This window comes from Caenorhabditis briggsae (genome assembly GCF_000004555.2).
Source record: "Caenorhabditis briggsae complete genome, chrII, whole genome shotgun sequence".
In the NCBI taxonomy this organism is placed as follows: Eukaryota; Metazoa; Nematoda; class Chromadorea; order Rhabditida; family Rhabditidae; genus Caenorhabditis; species Caenorhabditis briggsae.
The window spans coordinates 15,958,167-15,976,022 of record NC_013486.2 but is presented as its reverse complement, the minus strand read 5'-3'; the positions used below and the strand labels follow the sequence as shown (position 1 = coordinate 15,976,022).

The following is a 17,856-nucleotide window of genomic DNA, read 5'->3' as shown; positions in this document are numbered from 1 at the left end:
TGGTGGTATAAAGGCTGTAGATATCGACCTAAATAGATGTTTCAGTACAAGCGAAGGGTGAAAGCATCATACTTCAGTCTGGCAAGCTTTCATCTTCAAGTCAACTTATATCGGTTTCTGCGAAAGGTGTCAAAACATGCGCAGCTGAAAAATGTAGTCCATATTCTGATGAGCATTTTGTTAGTTCACCACTTCGAGACATGTTATTCTAAAATCGCAACAAATTCGCTCAAAGCATAGTCAGCGAGACAAGTCAAGTTGATTCATGTCGGCAAAATGAAATTTATTCGAGTTTTGTTCTTTTGACCGGATGGCTTTCAAAATCTATATTCGTCTTCTAAATTTTCAGACATAACTCTCGAATTAGCAAGATGAATCAGTTTGACATATCCAACATTCATTGAGGTGACGATGAATTAGAGTGACATGATTTCTTTAAGAAGGGTCTGATTTCAAGAATGCTCCTAAACCCGGAAGCTGAAAACATGTAACATCAGTTTGTGCTTTGGCTCCAAGACTTAAGGCTACGTGATTGCCCGAAGTGTTTTCTAGAGTCTGAAAACCTAATTTTCCCAGAATTTCAACCAAAGACGTATTTTTAAGTAATGTAGCATTTTCCTTATTTTCTAGCTCAATTTCAGTTACTGTCGTTTCAATGATCGGAAAATTGAATTGTGCTCCCAAGAGTCTCTTACGTCTTCCGACATATTTTTCCAGCAATTATCCCACGATATCAACCTCAAAAACAAACTTTTGGATTGTTGACGACATGGATGTTTTCAGAAAATCAAACTACGAAGATATCGTGATTCTGAAAACTGGTGGTATAAAGGCTGTAGATATTGACCTAAATAGATGTTTCAGTACAAGCGAAGGGTGAAAGCATCATACTTCAGTCTGACAAGCTTTCAACTTTAAGTCAATTTATCTCGGTTACTGTGAAAGGTGTCAAAAAATGAGCAACTGAAAAATGTTGTTGATATTATGATGACATTTTGTTAGTTCACCACTTTGTGACATCTTCTACTAAAATCGAAATAAATTGGCTCAAAGTTTAGTCAACGTTACAATTTCTCTCTCGCAAAAAAGATTTCTATCTTCTTTTTTTCTCGTTATCTGATTCAAATTTTCTTTGGCAATTTTGTTTGTGGACGTGCCGAAAGAAAATAATTTGGAACCTAGATCAGAGTTCATTAAAAATAAGAATTCGGAAAATGTCTGAAAATGTGAATTCCAAAGGTTCAGAAACAACTGACGTGAGAGCCAGTCAGCAATCTCAATATTCTGAAAATTTTGAAAAACCGACATCATTGCAACTCCTGGGACATTCTGATTTCAGATGATGATTCTGAATAAGAAGAGGAGAATAGGGATGACGTCTTCTGAAAACCACATTTTTAATAATCTCATGATTTCATTTTTCCAAGTTTCCAATTCTTCCGGAAATCTCAATACATAAGATTATATGTTCCAAAAATAACAAGGACCTTGAACACACACGGGGCAGTAATTGAACACAGAAAAAAAATTTCAAAACTTTATTTTTCAAGTGCGTACATATAATTCAGGGGTACTTCACACAGTTTCTACGAACACAAACTTTCAAGAACTAATTTTCCAAAAAAAATTGTCAAATATACATACATCAGTTCTAACAAGACTACATACATCCCTCTCTGAAGTACCAGAAGGATCCTTGTGGTTTTGATTTTCAAAATGCTGGAATAGATAAAGGTACCCTTTAATGTGGTGAAATTAGGAACGTCTCGAGAAGACTTCAAAATCAAATTTTCGAAAAACCAAAAGTTCGGGCATCAACTAAGACACAATTCTGACCTATCTGTCCAGGTTTCAGCTTAATTAGTCAACTTTGAGTGTGTGAAAATACGCGCGACATACATACCAACATACGGAATATGGTGAAAGTTATCAACCTGATCTGAAAATGCTGGAAGAAGTTCTTGATTATGATAATCAAAAATTACTGTAATTCTGGAATTTCTGGGTATTAAAACTATTCAACTCGGACATCTGGACAAACAGAAACTATGACATTTAAGGGGACAAATTCCAGGGCATCTGGACAAACAGATTGAAAAACTGATTTAGCTAGAGCACGGAATTGCAGCAGACATCCGGACAAACATACATCTCTAAAATCCCCAATTTTCAACCTCCAACCCTTTTTTTTGATTTTTTTTTCGTTCTTTTCTTCTTCCGTTCTCCCCAAGTTCATCAGTCACGCACCATCCTTGAACTCCCCTTTTCCTTACCTTTTGATCAAGAAAAAGGGGCGGAGACTTTTCTCATCTCTGCTATTCTTTGCATTCTGATGGTCCAGGGATCCATGAAATCAGAAGGAGCTGAGGAGCCAACTCGTGAGGAAATGAAGGAGATGCTTTCCAAGTTGATGGAAAATCGTAGCAAGCATTATAGGAGTCAGAAGGGTCCTCACTATTGTGGAAGGTTCGCTGTAAAGAAGATTGAAGAAGTGTGTCCGGATCTTTGTACCCTGAATGATGGTAAGCATTGTTTTGTGGCATATAATTCGGGAAGTACAACGTCTTGGAAGGTGCAAACAGATTCGGCGTACAAAATACGGTTTTTTGGTGTTTTGTACCCCTAAACCTTTGTACTCTCCGAATTATGTATCTTGTTTTTCTTAAAATTCAGATTTCCTAACTGTTGATTTCCAGATACTCTCATTGGTGCCATGTGTAGACGTCATCTCACGGATGAAGAGATTATTCTCAGATGTTGCCCCTAGAAGCTTCTTAATTCCTCAGGACCCAGCTGCTCAGAGATCCTTAAACCCATATCATCAGAGCCCAAATTGATAGATAATTGTTCTTCCTACCTCTATACTTAAAAAATTAGTCCACTACCTCTAATAAAACCTTTATGTACTTATTCTGTATTTTTTACGTTCCAAAAAAAGTAGAAGATGATTTTCCAGGACTCTTGGTCCTTCCAGATTTTCCAAAATTCCAGGAGCTCTCGGACTTTCCATGATTTTAGACACTTCAAGGTTTCCCGAAAATTTAGGATCTTTCATATTCTCTATGATTTTAGGTGTTTTCTAGGATTTCAGATTCCTGATTTTTCAGAATTTTAAGAACAACCAAATTTTAGGAGCTTCCAAAATTTCCAGGTTTTCCGGAACTTCCAGATTTTTCAAAATTTCAGGAACTTCCAGATTTTCTAAGATTTTTGGAATTCCAGATTTTCCAGGATTTACATGATTTTAGGAACTTCTAGATTTTTCAGAAATTTTTGAAACTTCAAGATTTTCCAATATTTTAGGAAGTTCCAGACTTTCAAGCAATCTGAAAGTGGAAAAATTTCCGAAAAAAAAAATCTGTATCAGTCGATTTCGTAGTACTGGAAACTGAAGGAAGTCCGGACAAACAGATACTGAGACAGATATAGAGCCACCCAAACCGTTAACTTTGAGCCGATTTATCTCGGTTTCTGTAAAAGATATCGAAAAGTTGTCAACAAATAAATTGTTCATCATAATATCACAAACATTTTATTAGTTGACACATTTTTGATAGCTTCGACAAAACGGCTTGGGTGGGCTGTTGATTGGGAATCTAACAAGGCGTGGACATCCTAATAAACAGATAATGTGACAGATAAAATATTTAGCCAAACGTTCTATAATGGCTCATTTTTTGGACAAATTGGACAACAGGAAAAACATAAACATCAAAAATGGACATCCGGACAAACAGAACTGACCCTCCAAACCTCCCTATCTATTCGCACCGCCCAATCTATTCGTAGGACGCCAAAGACGACCTATGACCTTAATTTGATTTTTTCGTACTTTTTCTTCTCGTCTACGTTCTTCACTAGTTCATTTTCTAGTCACGCACACCCACCCACCCACAAACAACACACATATTTACCCTTGAACCCTTACCGAATCGTTCTTTTTGCATTTTGGCCCTAGGTCTAAGTGGGCGTGGCGAAATGAAGTGTCCGCAATAAAAAGGGAACGGGGAACAGGGGAAAAGGCCTCATTCCTGAGCTTTGTCGAGATTCTTGAGCTTCGTCAAATCATGTTTAAGCGCGTCGTAGTAGCGCTCGTCGTCTTGTCCGCTATGGTCACTGCTTCTTTAGAAGAGGCTTCTGAGAATCCTAGAAAAGCCGTGGAACCGACCAAGGAGGATCTTGAGAAAATGTTGAATTATTTGCTCCATCCTCGGAGCCATGGCCATCGCAAGCTCAAAAGACATTGCGGAGTTTCTGCCCTCAGAAAACTAGAGACATTATGCCCCGATTTCTGCACCGTCCCAGGCAGTAAGCATTTAAATTTTTGAACTTCAAATTTTAACTCCTTTAATTTTCAGATACCATATTGCACTCTATGTGCACTACTCGAATGACTGACGAAGACATCAGGACGGGTTGTTGTCCCGAACTGGAATGATGCACCGATGCTTGAACAGGATCCACTTCGATCAATTCCGATCCACCTACCTCTATTTGTTTTCATTTCTACCTCGTAGCCCTAGTTTTTCAAAAAGGAAAATAAATTAATAATTTCTGAAAACTGTGTTATATATGTTTTTGTTGTTTAAGAAGGAAAGAGACATGATGAGAATGGGTGGCAGTGAAAAAGCCAAATTGACTTGTGGAAATTCCGATTTTCAGGATTTTAAAGATTTTTCCGAACTATAAGGTTCTCAAAGTATGTGATGGAAAGAAGAGAATAGAATAAAAAGTTGGACATTTTCATATTCTGGAGCAGATTGAAATATCAGATTTCTCGATTTTCGGGATTTAGAATTTTTCGATTTTCAGGAATTTTTAGGATTTCAAGACTCTGTGAAGTATGGGAAAAAAGTTGAACATTTTCAGATCCTGTGGTAGAATGAAATTTCAGAATTACAAGATTAATCAAAAGAAAGCAGAATTCATTGCATTTTACAGATTTTCTGATCCTTTGAAATTCTATATTTGCAATGAAATTGAATTTCAGAGAATCATCCTATTCTCGATTGTCTAAAATTTCAGGTTCAGTTAATAATTTTTAAAAACTCAAAGAAATTCAATTTTCAGATTCTGGGCTAAATTGAATTTTTGAAGTTAGAGTTTTGAAATATGTTAATGTTTTTGAAATGAAACCATTTAAAATCAAAATGCTCACTTGGATTTTCAAATATTCAAGAAATTCTGATTTTCCTTTAAAATTAGACTTTAGAAAACCTCCATTTCCTGACTTTCCAAACCTCTTACTACCCGTAAAACCTGTTATAAAAGGACCTACACACTGTTAATTTTGAGCTCAATTATCTCAATTCCTGTGAAAGATATCAAAAATGTGTCAACTATTTGAATGTTTGTAATACTATGGTAATCAATTTATCAGTTGACAACTTTTTTAAATCTCCGATTGTAACCGAGATAAATTGGCTGAAAGTTAAAGCTAGCATTACGCACATATTCAAATGACTCGCATCTCCCAGAAAGAAAAAATGCCCTTCTATTACAGGTTTTCTTGTAGATTTTCCGATTTCGCACAGAACACCAGTTCAAAAATCCAGAACATTTTTCTTCTTTTTTCAAATCTCCCGAAAAAAGTAGGGATCAGCTGCACTTATAAATCATGTCACACTCCCAACAGGAAAGGAAAGGAAGAAAAATCTAGGTTGGACGCATTTAGAAGTAATTTTTTGTGACGTAATTCCGGATAACTTCTGATGCAGATCTACAAAATTTACAAAAAAAAGGATTTAAGGAGATAACGAATATTGAAATTATGCAAAATTTGATATAAAAATCAGAATATTTAAATTGGAACTAACCAATAAATATTCTCATAGCTTAGGCTACTTGCCCTTTGAGCTCATTTATCTCGGTTCTAGTGAGAGATATGAGAAAGTGTTAAACTAATAAAACATTGGTGATATTGTGATAAATGATTTATCAGTTGACAGATTTTTGATATCTCTTAGAAGAATCGAGATAATTGAGCTCCAACTTAACAATGTGAGAGCTCTTCCACTACGGGTTTTACGGCACTTGGATGGGTCACTAGCAAAGTGACAGAACCTTGAGAAGAAACTTGACACGGTAATTTCAAACCTGGAAACTCTTCTATTAGAAGTGCCCTTCTATTAAAGGGTTCTCCAAATACGGGATTCTTGGATCGAATGTTAACTCGTTTTTCCAGATTTCTCCTTCTTTCTTTTTAAGCCCAATTTTTAGTACTGGATCAGTCTTACTATTTGCTTCCAAATTTCCATTTTGTTCTCGTAGTTTCTATAGTAACCCTTTTTCCAAAAGTTACATCAAAAACCTTCTACCCAGAACACAGAAAGGCGTGGCGCCATTCTCTGTGCGAGCGTAATCAACTAATTAAATTGTTTGTGTCCAAAAAAAAAGGAGATGAAACGGTTCGGACAATTATACTCAAATTCAAGGTCGCTTCTTCTTTTTTTTCTATGTTACATAATTCGGCGGCGGGGGCGCCCGGCAGGAGAGATAAAACTGATAAGCGTGTGGAAATGAGAGATTTATATCTTTTTCTCCTAAAAGAACGCATTCTTTTTTTTCTTTTTTTTTTCTTGTTTCACCGGTCATATCGGATTCGGAGAAGTTGCGTCACGTCTTCGCGGAAAAGGAAGACATTTTTGGAAAAAGGTAGGAGAGAGAGAGAGAGAGAGAGAGAGAGAGAGAGAGAGAGGGAAGGAAAAAAGGAAGATAAGAAGAAGAAAATGGTAACAAGATTGGAGATGACAAAAAAAGAGAAGTTGTAAACAAGAAGGAATTTTCCGAGAGAGGTCGAGTTGCACTATTTCCGAAATTTTGGATAGCTGCAGAAAGATTTTTTGTGATTCGGGGGAGGTTAAGGGTAATATGATTACTAATAACACTCACCAGATTTGGTATGTGCGTATGTATGTAGCGCACCTTATCACCTATTCAAAAATAACCTATCAAGCTGAAACCTGGACAGATAGATCAGAATTGTGTCTTAGTTGATGCACGAACTTTTGGTTTTTCGAAATTTTGATTTTGAAGTCTTCTCGAGACGTTCCTTGGTTTCACCACACTAAAGGATGGTGCGCAGGAAGGGCGATGGTGGAGGGCGACCGGAGGGCAGGAGGTTCAGCCCCAAAGGGGCGTAAACCGACTGGTTTAGATCATTAAAAAACAGGTGTCCATCTGAAATTGGCAAATAGCTGAAAAACTAGGAACTTTCAAAAAATTATGTGAATTCAAAGTTTTCAATCTAGGTCTGTTTCACACCCTCCAACATTTTCAGCGTGATCGGAAACTTGACAGCTGAACTCCAGACTCCTGAAAATAGTTGAAAATCAACAGAAAAATACATTTTTTGTATGTTTTGTGGACCGGTGATGTATGAATTGAAATCGAAATTCGTGAGATGGAAACGAATAAAGGTTATCAGGAATTTTGAGTTTCTGAATAAATAGTAATTTCTGAATTTCGAAGGTTTTGAACCTTTGTACCAAGTTTAGACCATTCTATAAGCTCCATACTGGCCAGAAGGCCCAGGTTAAAATTGCCATGAATCGCTTGAACTCCAAGTATAAGAGTGTGTGATGTTCTATTAGAGGGAATGCTCAAAACCACTTTAACTCAAAAAAAATCAGAAATTCGAAAAAAAGCGTCAAATGAAAAAGTCAACTGGCGGGTGTAAAACTGTTGAATGAAATGGATTGCGCACTTTATTCAGACTGCCCTTTCGCGACGATGTCCTTTTCTCACACCGATCGGAGAAAAAGGGCAGTTTCGAAATCTAGATGACGTCATTTCCCAATTTTTTTCACTTTCTTGAATCTTCTTCGTTTCGCTGGCCATCGAAGTAATATACCGTATTTCCTCTGATAGAAGCCCACCCAAACCGTCAACTTTGAGCTCAATTATCTCGGTTCCTGTCAAAGTTATAAAAAAAGTTATCAACTGACAAGATGTTTATCATAGTATCAGAAATGTTTTATCAGTTGACAAATTTGCGATATTTCTCACAGAAAATGAGATACATGGGCTCAAATTTGACGATTCGGGTGGCGTTCTATTAGAGTGTTTACGGTAACGTATTTCCTTTAAGAGAAGCCTACCCAAACCTTCTACTTTGAGTTCAGTTATCTCCGTTTCTATAGGAGATATCAAAAAGGTGTCAACAAATAAAATATTGGTGATATTATGATAAATATTTTATCACTTGACAAGTTTTTGATATCTTTCACAGAAATCAAGATAATTGAGCTCAAAGTTTGCGGATTCGCTGGGCTTCTACCGGAGAAAATACGGTAGTTGGATTCATATTCAGTTTTCAGATTTAATGAATTTAGAATTCTGTGAAAATTGCAAAACTTCTATGTCTATTGATAATCTAAAATATAGTTTCTGATGACGTCGGAAAACCTAAATACACCATAAAACATTTTTGATGCTATTTTTCTATTTTTTGCTCGTGGGAACCACATTTCAGGAATTCTTGAATTTCAATTAGGTTATTCATAACAGATCGGAAATTATGTCAAGGACTTTTTTCTTTCCATTCTAAAGAAACCCATTTTTTGAATTCAGATGACTGAAAAAAAAAACGATTTTGAGCCCTAAAAATCGAGTTCTAAAAGGAAAAAAAAATCAATTTACTCAAAACTTTCAAAAATTGAAAACTAGACAAAAAAAAAGATGATGATGATGATCGGGGACAACCAAGAGGGAAATGCACTAAAAAAAGCGAAAAGAAAATCATGATACAGAAATTCAAGGCACATTTTAGACCTAGAAGCTCTAGAAAGTCTAGAAAATGGCGAATAGAAAAGTCATGAGGCCCATTTAAGACAGTTCCATCTGAAAAATTGAATCTAGGAGCTCCAGAAGATATCCTTCGTCAGCAAATCTCTACTGATCAGCAATCTCATCATCTCATTAGTTCCCTCCAGGATTTGATGAACTCTAATATCTCGAAGGTATTGCTGGATGGGGTAGTCCTTCAAGAATCCGTATCCTCCGAACATCTGGAGGGCTCCATTGACGACCTGGAACAAATTAGGGCGTTACCAATTAAAGGATCATAATAAATCTGCTAATTACCTCAAAGCAATTATCCGTAGCGTGTAGCTTAGCCATCGCGCAAAGAGCCACTTTTTCTGGGTCGTCGTTGTCGAGTTGTTCAGCAGCCGCACGGACAATTAGTCTGGAAACTTGAATTTTCAGATTTAATTGTCTTAATAGAGCCGACAAACGGAAGGTATAGCATAAATGGGTTATTTTGAAGCACTCAGGTCATTTTCTGCTCATTTTTAGAATCCGAGAACAAATTTAGAGAGCTCCGAACGACAAATTTGTTTGCCTAATTTCGACTGAAATTATCTCGATTTCGGTCGGAGAAATTGAAAAATGGTCAATTGATAAATTGTTTATCATAGTATCTGTAACATTTTATTAATTGACAACTTTTTGCTATCTATCATAGAAACCGAGATAATTGAGCTCGAATTTGCCCGTAAATTTCAGCGAAAAATGTGAAAATTGGCTGGAACTTTTTTTCAATATATTTTTTGAATGGAGGGGATCTGCAACTTTGACCCAATTTTTCTGGGTTCCTAAAAAAGATCTCAAAAAGTTGTTAACTAACAAATTATTTATCATAATATCACCAACATTTTATCTGTTGACAACTTTTTCATATCTTTCAAAAAAACTTAGATAATTTGATACAAAGTTAGGAGCCCTTTCTATTGCAAATTTGCTGCAAACAGGCATTTTATGCTCTGGGAAATCAAGAAGATACCAACCTGCTAGTAACCAATTTAGTTGCCAACTCTGCTAGCTTAAACTGGTTGTACTGAAAATCGGACAGCGTCTTTCCAAACTGCTTTCTGCATTTCAAATGCTCAATAGCCAGGTCCATACTTCTCTGGGCGGCTCCGAGGGAGCAACTGGCGATATTGACACGACCTCCATTCAAACCAGCCATAGCGATATTGAAACCAAATCCGTCTTTTCCAATTTGATTGGTTATTGGGACCTGAAAGCATCATTTTTGAGGAATTCTGTCTTTCTGAAGCTTTTGAAACCTTGCAATCCTCAAAGGTCAGAATCCTGGTCGGTTGAGAATTCCATCCCAATTTATCCTCCTTCTTCCCGTAACTAAATCCCTCTGTGCCATCCTCGATCATCAAACAGAAGATTCCTTTCGCTCCAGGAGCAGCACCATCTTGTCGCATCATCACAAAATAACTGGAATTTAAAATTTACCGTTTCTTTCATGTTTAAGCTCAATTATCTCAATTCCTATGCAAAATATCAAAACGGTGACAACTGAAAAAATGTTTATCACATTATCACTTATATTTTATCTGTTGACAAATTTTCGGTATCTCTAATAGCAATTGAGATAATTCAGCTCAAAGTGCAGGCATGGCATTTTAAAATCTTCCACTCACTTATTACTGGTTCCTGCTCCACTAATGAATGCTTTGGACCCGTTGACCACATAATAATCTCCCTTTTTGGTTGCCGTGGTCCGGATACTGGCTGCGTCGGACCCGGCATCTGGCTCTGTCAAGCAGTAAGAGCCTAGCTTGTTGAAGAGGGCCATTTCGGGGAGAAGGTCCTCTTTGAGTTTGTCTGGGCCATATGTGTCGAGCATCCATGCGCACCTGAGAAATTGGAGAAAAATTATAGATAACCTTAGCTTTGAGCCAATTTATCTCAGTTCTTGCCAAAGATACGAAAAAATTGTCAAGTGATAAACTATTGTTGAGATTATGATAAATAGTTTATCAGTTGACAAGTTTTTAATATCTTGTACAAGCGTTGAGATAATCGAGCTCAAAGTGCACATAGAGAGTGGGCGTGGACCTTTGACTAAACTTTGAGCCCATTTATCTCGTTTCCTGTAGAAGATATAAAAAAATGGCTAACTAATAAAACATTTATCATAATATCACTAATATTTTATCAGTTGACCATTTGTTGATACCTTTTAAAGCAACCGAGATAAATGGCATCAAAGTTGTCAACGTTTTTTTTCGAAATTCGATTTTTCGCGATTTTTGAAAGTTATCAACTTTCTCCAAATTTTCGAATTTTAATAACAAATCCTTACATGTTATGAATTGAAATATACGCTGCCGTAGACACACATCCCATAGACAGCTGCTCAAAAATCACAGAAGAATGAAGACGAGATAACCCAGATCCTCCATGATCCCCTTTACAGTAAATGGCACCGAATCCCATTTCTCCAGCCTTCTTGAGCACATCCATGGGTAGTTCTCCCTTGAAAAATTGATTTTTAGCAGATTTCATCATGATTTTCACATTTAGCCCAAAATTCCACATCGAACCGACCTACTTCCCGGCTTTTGCATTTTTGGCTCAACTGGGTAGAGAGATGACTGGCAATCTAGAGGTCAGGGGTTCGAACCTCACTGGGGTCAACATTTTTTTGCTTAATTTTTGGAGTATTTAGAAATGTTGTAGAGGGACTAGAAACTACTTTGAAGAGTTCGTCAAAAAATTTTCAAAAAAATCTTACCTTCTTATCCCATTCGGCCATCTTCGGGTACATTTCCTTTTTGGCAAACTGGTTTGCAGCCTCCATCACATCTTCAACGTCCCGTTCAAGACCCACACTTGCTGAAAATTCAAGAATTTTTGGCTGAAATTCCAGGAAAATTAAAAAATTAACTTACGTCTTATACAGTAACTGCTACTATTTCTAACACGGAGACCTATGGATAGCACATTTCGGAGAAGCATTTTTGTCTGAAAATTGAAGAAATACAACTTTGGGAAAAGAAATGGATGGGAAAAATCTAGAAAAATCAGAAAGAAATTCGAAAAATAGATGGATGAAATCTGAAAAAATAACTGAAAAATGGAAATTCAGAAATTCAGAAATTCAGAAATTCAGAAATTCAGAAATTCAGAAATTCAGAAATTCAGAAATTCAGAAATTCAGAAATTAAGAAATTCAGAAATTCAGAAATTCAGAAATTCAGAAATTCAGAAATTCAGAAATTCAGAAATTCAGAAATTCAGAAATTCAGAAATTCAGAAATTCAGAAATTCAGAAATTCAGAAATTCAGAAATTCAGAAATTCAGAAATTCAGAAATTCAGAAATTCAGAAATTCAATTTGAAAATAATCACGTTTTTCTGTTCCATGTTTCTTATCAGTAAATAACATAAAAATGATAAAAATTGAGTTATTTTCTCTAACGAACTGTCTAATAACTGCCCATCCAAAAAATTCAAATTCTGGGAGCAAGTTTGAAATTTAAAGAGAAAATCGAAATTCAAAATTTCAACAGGACCAATTTTTTCTTGAAATTAGCTATAAAAACGGCTTTTAAGCTTTTAAAAAAAGTAAAGATTATCAAGACAAATTCACAAGAATTCAGAATCAGAAGGCTTCTAACCACGTGACTTCTTGAAAAGCACAGAAAAGCACAGAAAACAGAAAAAGTTATGGACTTTTTATCTTTGCAGAAAAGAAACCAAGGGCAGAAAAAGAGAAATCTAGAGAAGCGAAAAATCCGAGAGACGCAGAGAAAAAGAGAAAATAGTGTAGGGGTTCTTAAGAGACGCAGGTGGTGCAAACTGAGAGTTTGATCGCGTTGGAGGTGGCATCGGAGGAGGACAGGGGGCAAGAAAGGACGGAAGGAAAAAGAAAGAAAAGAAGAAGATAGGAAAGGAAGAATATGAAGAAGCTGGAGAGATTGGACAAGTGACAGATGGATGGGAGAAATTGAATTGAAAAATGAAAAAAGGTCAATTTGAACTTTTAGAATGGCCTTTCTGATAATGATGAGAAAGAATACAAAATGATGAACGTACAAAATGAACAAAAACTTAAAAAAAATGGAAACTGAGTCCCCAGAAAAGTGGAAATCGAAATACCCAGTGTGTTTTAATATACGCCCACCCTATAAGTCCACCTAAAGCCAATTATCTCGGTACTTATTAGAGATATCGAAAATCTGTCAATTAACAAGTTGATTATCATAATACCACCAATATTTTATCAGTTGAAAGACTTTTGATATCTTTTAAAGGAACCGAGATAATTTAGCTCAAATTGCGCGTTTTGTCTAGCAGTGGAAACATGGTATAGGAGGCCAGGGAACTAAAATGGACTTACCTACAGTAAGATAAAGAAACAGCAAAAACTTTAAAAAACTGGAATTCAAGAAAAAGGAAAAAAAGAGTCTGAACCTTCAAAAAGGACCACAAATACATACCTCTTTCCCTTGGCAGATACTTATCTCCTTATTCAGAAGACGTCCTATCACTCTTCCTCGGGGAAAAAATAGATGACACACAAAACAATTGTAGATAAGAAACCACGTGGCAGAGACTAGACCCTAGTACCTTTTGAAAGTTTACACAGTTGGCAGTGTTGGGGTGGTCAGTGATGTTTGTGACCCCGATCGTTAGAGTTTGACACCTCTGTCTGTGTGTCGGTTTGGGCGGATGTCTCTTTTTTCGGTGTTAAATAAGCGGATGTTCAAAATTGGGTTTGAAATGTTCTATAGTTGCAAGAGAATGGAACAGCAAAGTGCAAAAGGTAGAGAACATGTGTCGCCTTCTTATCATCAGTTTTTTTTCTTTTTCTCTAGTTTTTCTTGTTGAACTTTTTGTAGCTTCTGATCAGTTTGTAAGCGCGTCAAGTTCCCAGGAAATTCGGACATCAGAACAAACCACCTTACAGACAAAAATCGGATATGAGCCCAAAAAGTAGCTTATAAGAGCTCTGGAAAGTGGTATCCATAAAAATTGAGAAGGTTTGAAGGAAGCAATTCACTCTCTACCTACACAGATGCACAATTTGAGGATTACGCACACGCTTAGTAGGTAGCAATTATCCAAAATTGTAGTCCGCCCTCCGCCAAAATGGAATTCTTCATGGAGAATGGATTCTGGAGGTTTCTAGAATTGCATACATTTATGGAGAGTATGGATTATCAATATTATTATAACTATTTTTTAATTCCAAGACTAACTTTATGATAGTATGTACCATAACTTATTGCCAATTTGAAATCGATTATCTCAGTTTTTAGGCATAATATCAAAAATTTGTCAACTGATAAAACGTTTGAGATATTATGATGAACATTTTATCAGTGGACAACTTTTTCATATCCCTGAGAAAAACTGAGATAATTTGCCATTTCCCTTGTACCTCCTTTTGTGAATCGTAACCGCCATCTGTTCTCACCTGTTCTTCCTCTTCCGGTCTCTTTTATTCTTTGAAAGGTTTTTTAGTCACACCTGGCCCCACTATCCAATACCGTTTTTCTTAATCACTTCTTCAATTACACCACAATGGTTTTGGTATTTCAGTAGCTCAAGAGAAAACTGAATCGTTTTGGAGAGCACTTTCGTTTTCTCAGAGCTCTGTTTTGCTTTTTCAAGCTAATAGAATTAGTCCTTTTAATTTTATTTTTCTAATTTTCTAAGTATCTTTGTCTTTCTTTGTAATATATTAGGTTGGCGGGAAAGTCTTTGTCACTTTTTCAATAGTTTATTTCTCAAAGAAAAAATAACCGAATAATTAATTATATTGTCCATCATTATCAACAACATGTCTCCAACGTTCCCTCAATTTATGGATTCCATTGCGGTAGAATCCAGCCGGGCGTGAGGCAAAGTATTGTTTGAGTGCCGCTTCGACCGCTCCACGGGAATTGAAGCTTCTTCCTTCGAAGGCACGTGTCATATCGCCAAATAACCAATAGTCGGAAGGAGCAAGATCAGGAGAATACGGGGGGTGAGGGAAAACATTCCATCCATATCCCATCAGCTCCTGCTTCACTTGTTTCGAAACATGTGGGCGAGCGTTATCATGTTGATAGTACACTTTCTTGTCTTTCAGGGCCGAACGGTCGACTGCTTTCTTGAGGTTTCGTAGTTGAGTAGTGTAGAGGTCTCCAGTTATTGTTTTGCCCTCGGGCAGAAGTTCCCAGTAGATGGGGCCGTCCACTCCCCACCACACAGAGAGCATAACTTTTTTCGGATGAAGGTCGGGTTTTGGGACATCCTGTGGGCTCTCTCCTTCTCCAACCCACTGGGATTTCCTGTGGTGATTATCGTAGAAGACCCACTTCTCATCTCCGGTTATTAGCCGGTCCAGCCATCGATCGCCCGCGTGGAGAGTGAGAAGAGTAATCGAATCGTCGACTCGGCGGTCAAGGTTGGCTTGAGTCAGGTGATGAGGTATGAATCGACCAAAAAGTTTTCTCATTCCAAGAGACTTCAAACCTTCAAGGACTGTGCTATGGTGAACTCCGAATGTGACAGCTAGTTCACGGCTAGATTGAAATGGATCCGATTGCAATGCGTGCTTCAGCTTGTCCAAATCCAACTCACGGGTCTCCCAGAGCGACCCTTTTCATCGAGCGAGAAGTCATCTTTTTCGAAACGATGGAACCAATTGCGAATAGTATTGTAGTGAGGGGCATGTGTGTTGTACACATTCTTCAAGAAAGTTTCCGAATCCTTCATCGTGGTGTGAGATAGGAAGAGGTAAATCAAAACATGTCTGATGTGAATAGCAGTGGGAACAAACATATCGTTTCAATTACAGATGAGGAGCAGGGAAGGAGATGGGGACTTGTTTATATGGAAGGTTCTTATCACCTTGTTATTCACTAGAGTCGATATCATACACAGCCTCCATATACGAGAACAGTGATTAAACAAACAGAGTGACAAAGACTTTCCCGCCAACCTAATATTCTTGTTGTACTATTTTACTGTAGTTTCTTTGTGGTTTTTAACTCAGCACATATGTGTAATGTCCTGCTTTACCGAGTCTGGTCAGATTCTTAGGGACATCATGTTAAAGGTGGGGGGACAGGAGATTTTACGGGGGATTTTTGGGGCCAGAGTATGCATTCTACCGTAACGGTGTACAACGCTTAATGTCACTCTGCGTACAGCGGTCGTCCTCGCCTTTATGTATGCAATCGGGCGTGCGCTTTCTCTTTACCCGCATGGCTCAGTCGGTAGCGGCGCCGCACCTTCAATACTCGCCTCGACAAGTTCAACTCCTCGAGGGGCATATTTAAACAGAATTTCGAGAACATTATTTTTTCATAACCCCCCACCTTTAAAAAATGATTTCCCCTGAAAGTCCATCCATTTTTTCTAATCTCCTACTCCGTTGCATCTTCAAAACCTTGTCGCAAAATTTCCCTTCTTGAGTTATGTCAAACACACATACACAAAACAAGCCTCTATTGGATGTCTTTAGGGAAAAGGGGCGTGGTCTGTATCCCTTTTTCCTCTTACCTGCAGGCTTCAGAGCATGCAAACGAGAAACGCGATTTTTTCTATCTTCTTTACTCCATGACTTCTTTTTTTTTAAAGTCATTGGCGTTTATGTTTCCTTGTTAGTGTAATTGATAGATTACGAGAAGTCATAGTAACCAAAACGTCTAGGCTAGCCATTTCTACGATTCTTCTTAATACAGTTGTTGTAAGTAGGTCTAAATGAAACAGTTTCATAATTGGTACAAGTTGTGGGTCGAAATGGGTCAGACCGAGTTATTTTTCCGAGTATATACCACTTTTTTTTCTTTTTTTTTTCTTATACGGTTCGAAATAACGTATTGGTGGGTAATACTATCTTGTTATTGCTCCACTAATTTTTCCAACCAGTTTTTTCAAATAATTATCTCCCGAGTTTTTTTCCCAATGGAATTCTGGTACCGCTGAGTACCTACTCATCTGTTCAATGCTTTCGCGTCGAGACTAACGCTAATTGTTTTTCTTGCCGTGTAACCTTCGTGTTGTTTACAACTTCTCCTACCCCTCAAATGATGGTAATTGGTATTATTTGAGTTTGAAGCTGTACTTCATATGTCAAGGTTCAAAACTCGGATGCACTTTTCGACTTCCTCTTCTCCTCGCGAACATAATCATCTCATTTTTCTTCTCATATTTTGTTTCTAACTTTCTACATAGCCAGCTTAATTTTGGTCCTTTGGCGATGTCAGGAGCGTTAGCACCAACCTCTAGTAGACTTCGTTTGGCAGAATCATATGAGCAACACTTCAACGTCAGTATGGTGGTGTAAGATGTACATGGTGTAGTTTTTTGTAGAGCTAGAAAACGAAATAAATGTTGGTCAGATTATTGACTGTGTGGAGCTCTAATGATAATCTACTCGTAGTAATCGTAAATAGGAACTCTGAGCAAACAAGTTTCGAAATTCAGAATAGCAAAAACTCTAAAAAATTTTTCGCGATCAGAAGATTTTTTTATTAAGAATCCTTATTGAACCGTCAGTTACTTCATAAAAAGTTTCTGATTCTCCTGACCTCCCCTCCGCTTTCGTCACGAACTACGGTAGCCGCTGGAAAATTTTTTTTGCATGTTTAAAAAATCCCTAGGATGCAAAAGCGATTCAAAGTTTTCCATCCTTTAATTTTAATTCAACCTCCTATTTTCTCTACCTTCATTTCTCACCTGTCTACATTTTCCTTCCAAGCTGTCCAGATTGCTCTTTCCCCTCTTTTGAACGTTTTTTGGATTGTTTACATCTGTTACACAAGGGTAATTGCTTCATCATCGTAATGACAATTGAAGCTATTCGCATATATGTACATCTTGAGAATTGAGATGTTTCAAACTTTTTCTCTGAAGCCATCTTGAACAATTATTCATACTTGCGGACGGGCCCAAAGCGGGCCGTGGCGGGCCCTGTCATAGTTTCTTTTAAGATTGATACTTTTTGACCAACTAAATTAGATATGGTAGAACTTGACGAGCACTACAAAATGATAATATTTGGAACACTGTATCATGTTTGTGAACAAAGTTACAGACCAAACGGGCCGAAAAAAC

At 37.2% G+C, this 17,856-nt stretch overlaps 3 protein-coding genes across 3 annotated transcripts; 2 read left to right on the top strand and 1 right to left on the bottom strand.

The window, feature by feature from the left end:
- Window positions 1-2,347: 2,347 nt before the first annotated feature.
- Cbr-ins-20 lies at window positions 2,348-2,767 on the top strand (the record flags this gene model as incomplete). Its single annotated transcript, XM_002632197.2, has 2 exons — window positions 2,348-2,522; window positions 2,697-2,767. The coding sequence occupies 2 exons, from the start codon at window positions 2,348-2,350 to the stop codon at window positions 2,765-2,767; spliced, it is 246 nt and encodes an 81-aa protein (XP_002632243.2).
- Window positions 2,768-4,067: 1,300 nt separating this feature from the next.
- On the top strand, window positions 4,068-4,438 carry CBG07124 (the record flags this gene model as incomplete). Its single annotated transcript, XM_002632198.1, has 2 exons — window positions 4,068-4,308; window positions 4,359-4,438. The coding sequence occupies 2 exons, from the start codon at window positions 4,068-4,070 to the stop codon at window positions 4,436-4,438; spliced, it is 321 nt and encodes a 106-aa protein (XP_002632244.1).
- Window positions 4,439-8,855: 4,417 nt separating this feature from the next.
- CBG07125 lies at window positions 8,856-11,760 on the bottom strand (the record flags this gene model as incomplete). Its single annotated transcript, XM_002632199.1, has 8 exons — window positions 8,856-9,029; window positions 9,085-9,187; window positions 9,789-10,021; window positions 10,071-10,233; window positions 10,440-10,655; window positions 11,105-11,277; window positions 11,537-11,637; window positions 11,694-11,760. The coding sequence occupies 8 exons, from the start codon at window positions 11,758-11,760 to the stop codon at window positions 8,856-8,858; spliced, it is 1,230 nt and encodes a 409-aa protein (XP_002632245.1).
- Between the last annotated feature and the right edge of the window lie 6,096 nt (window positions 11,761-17,856).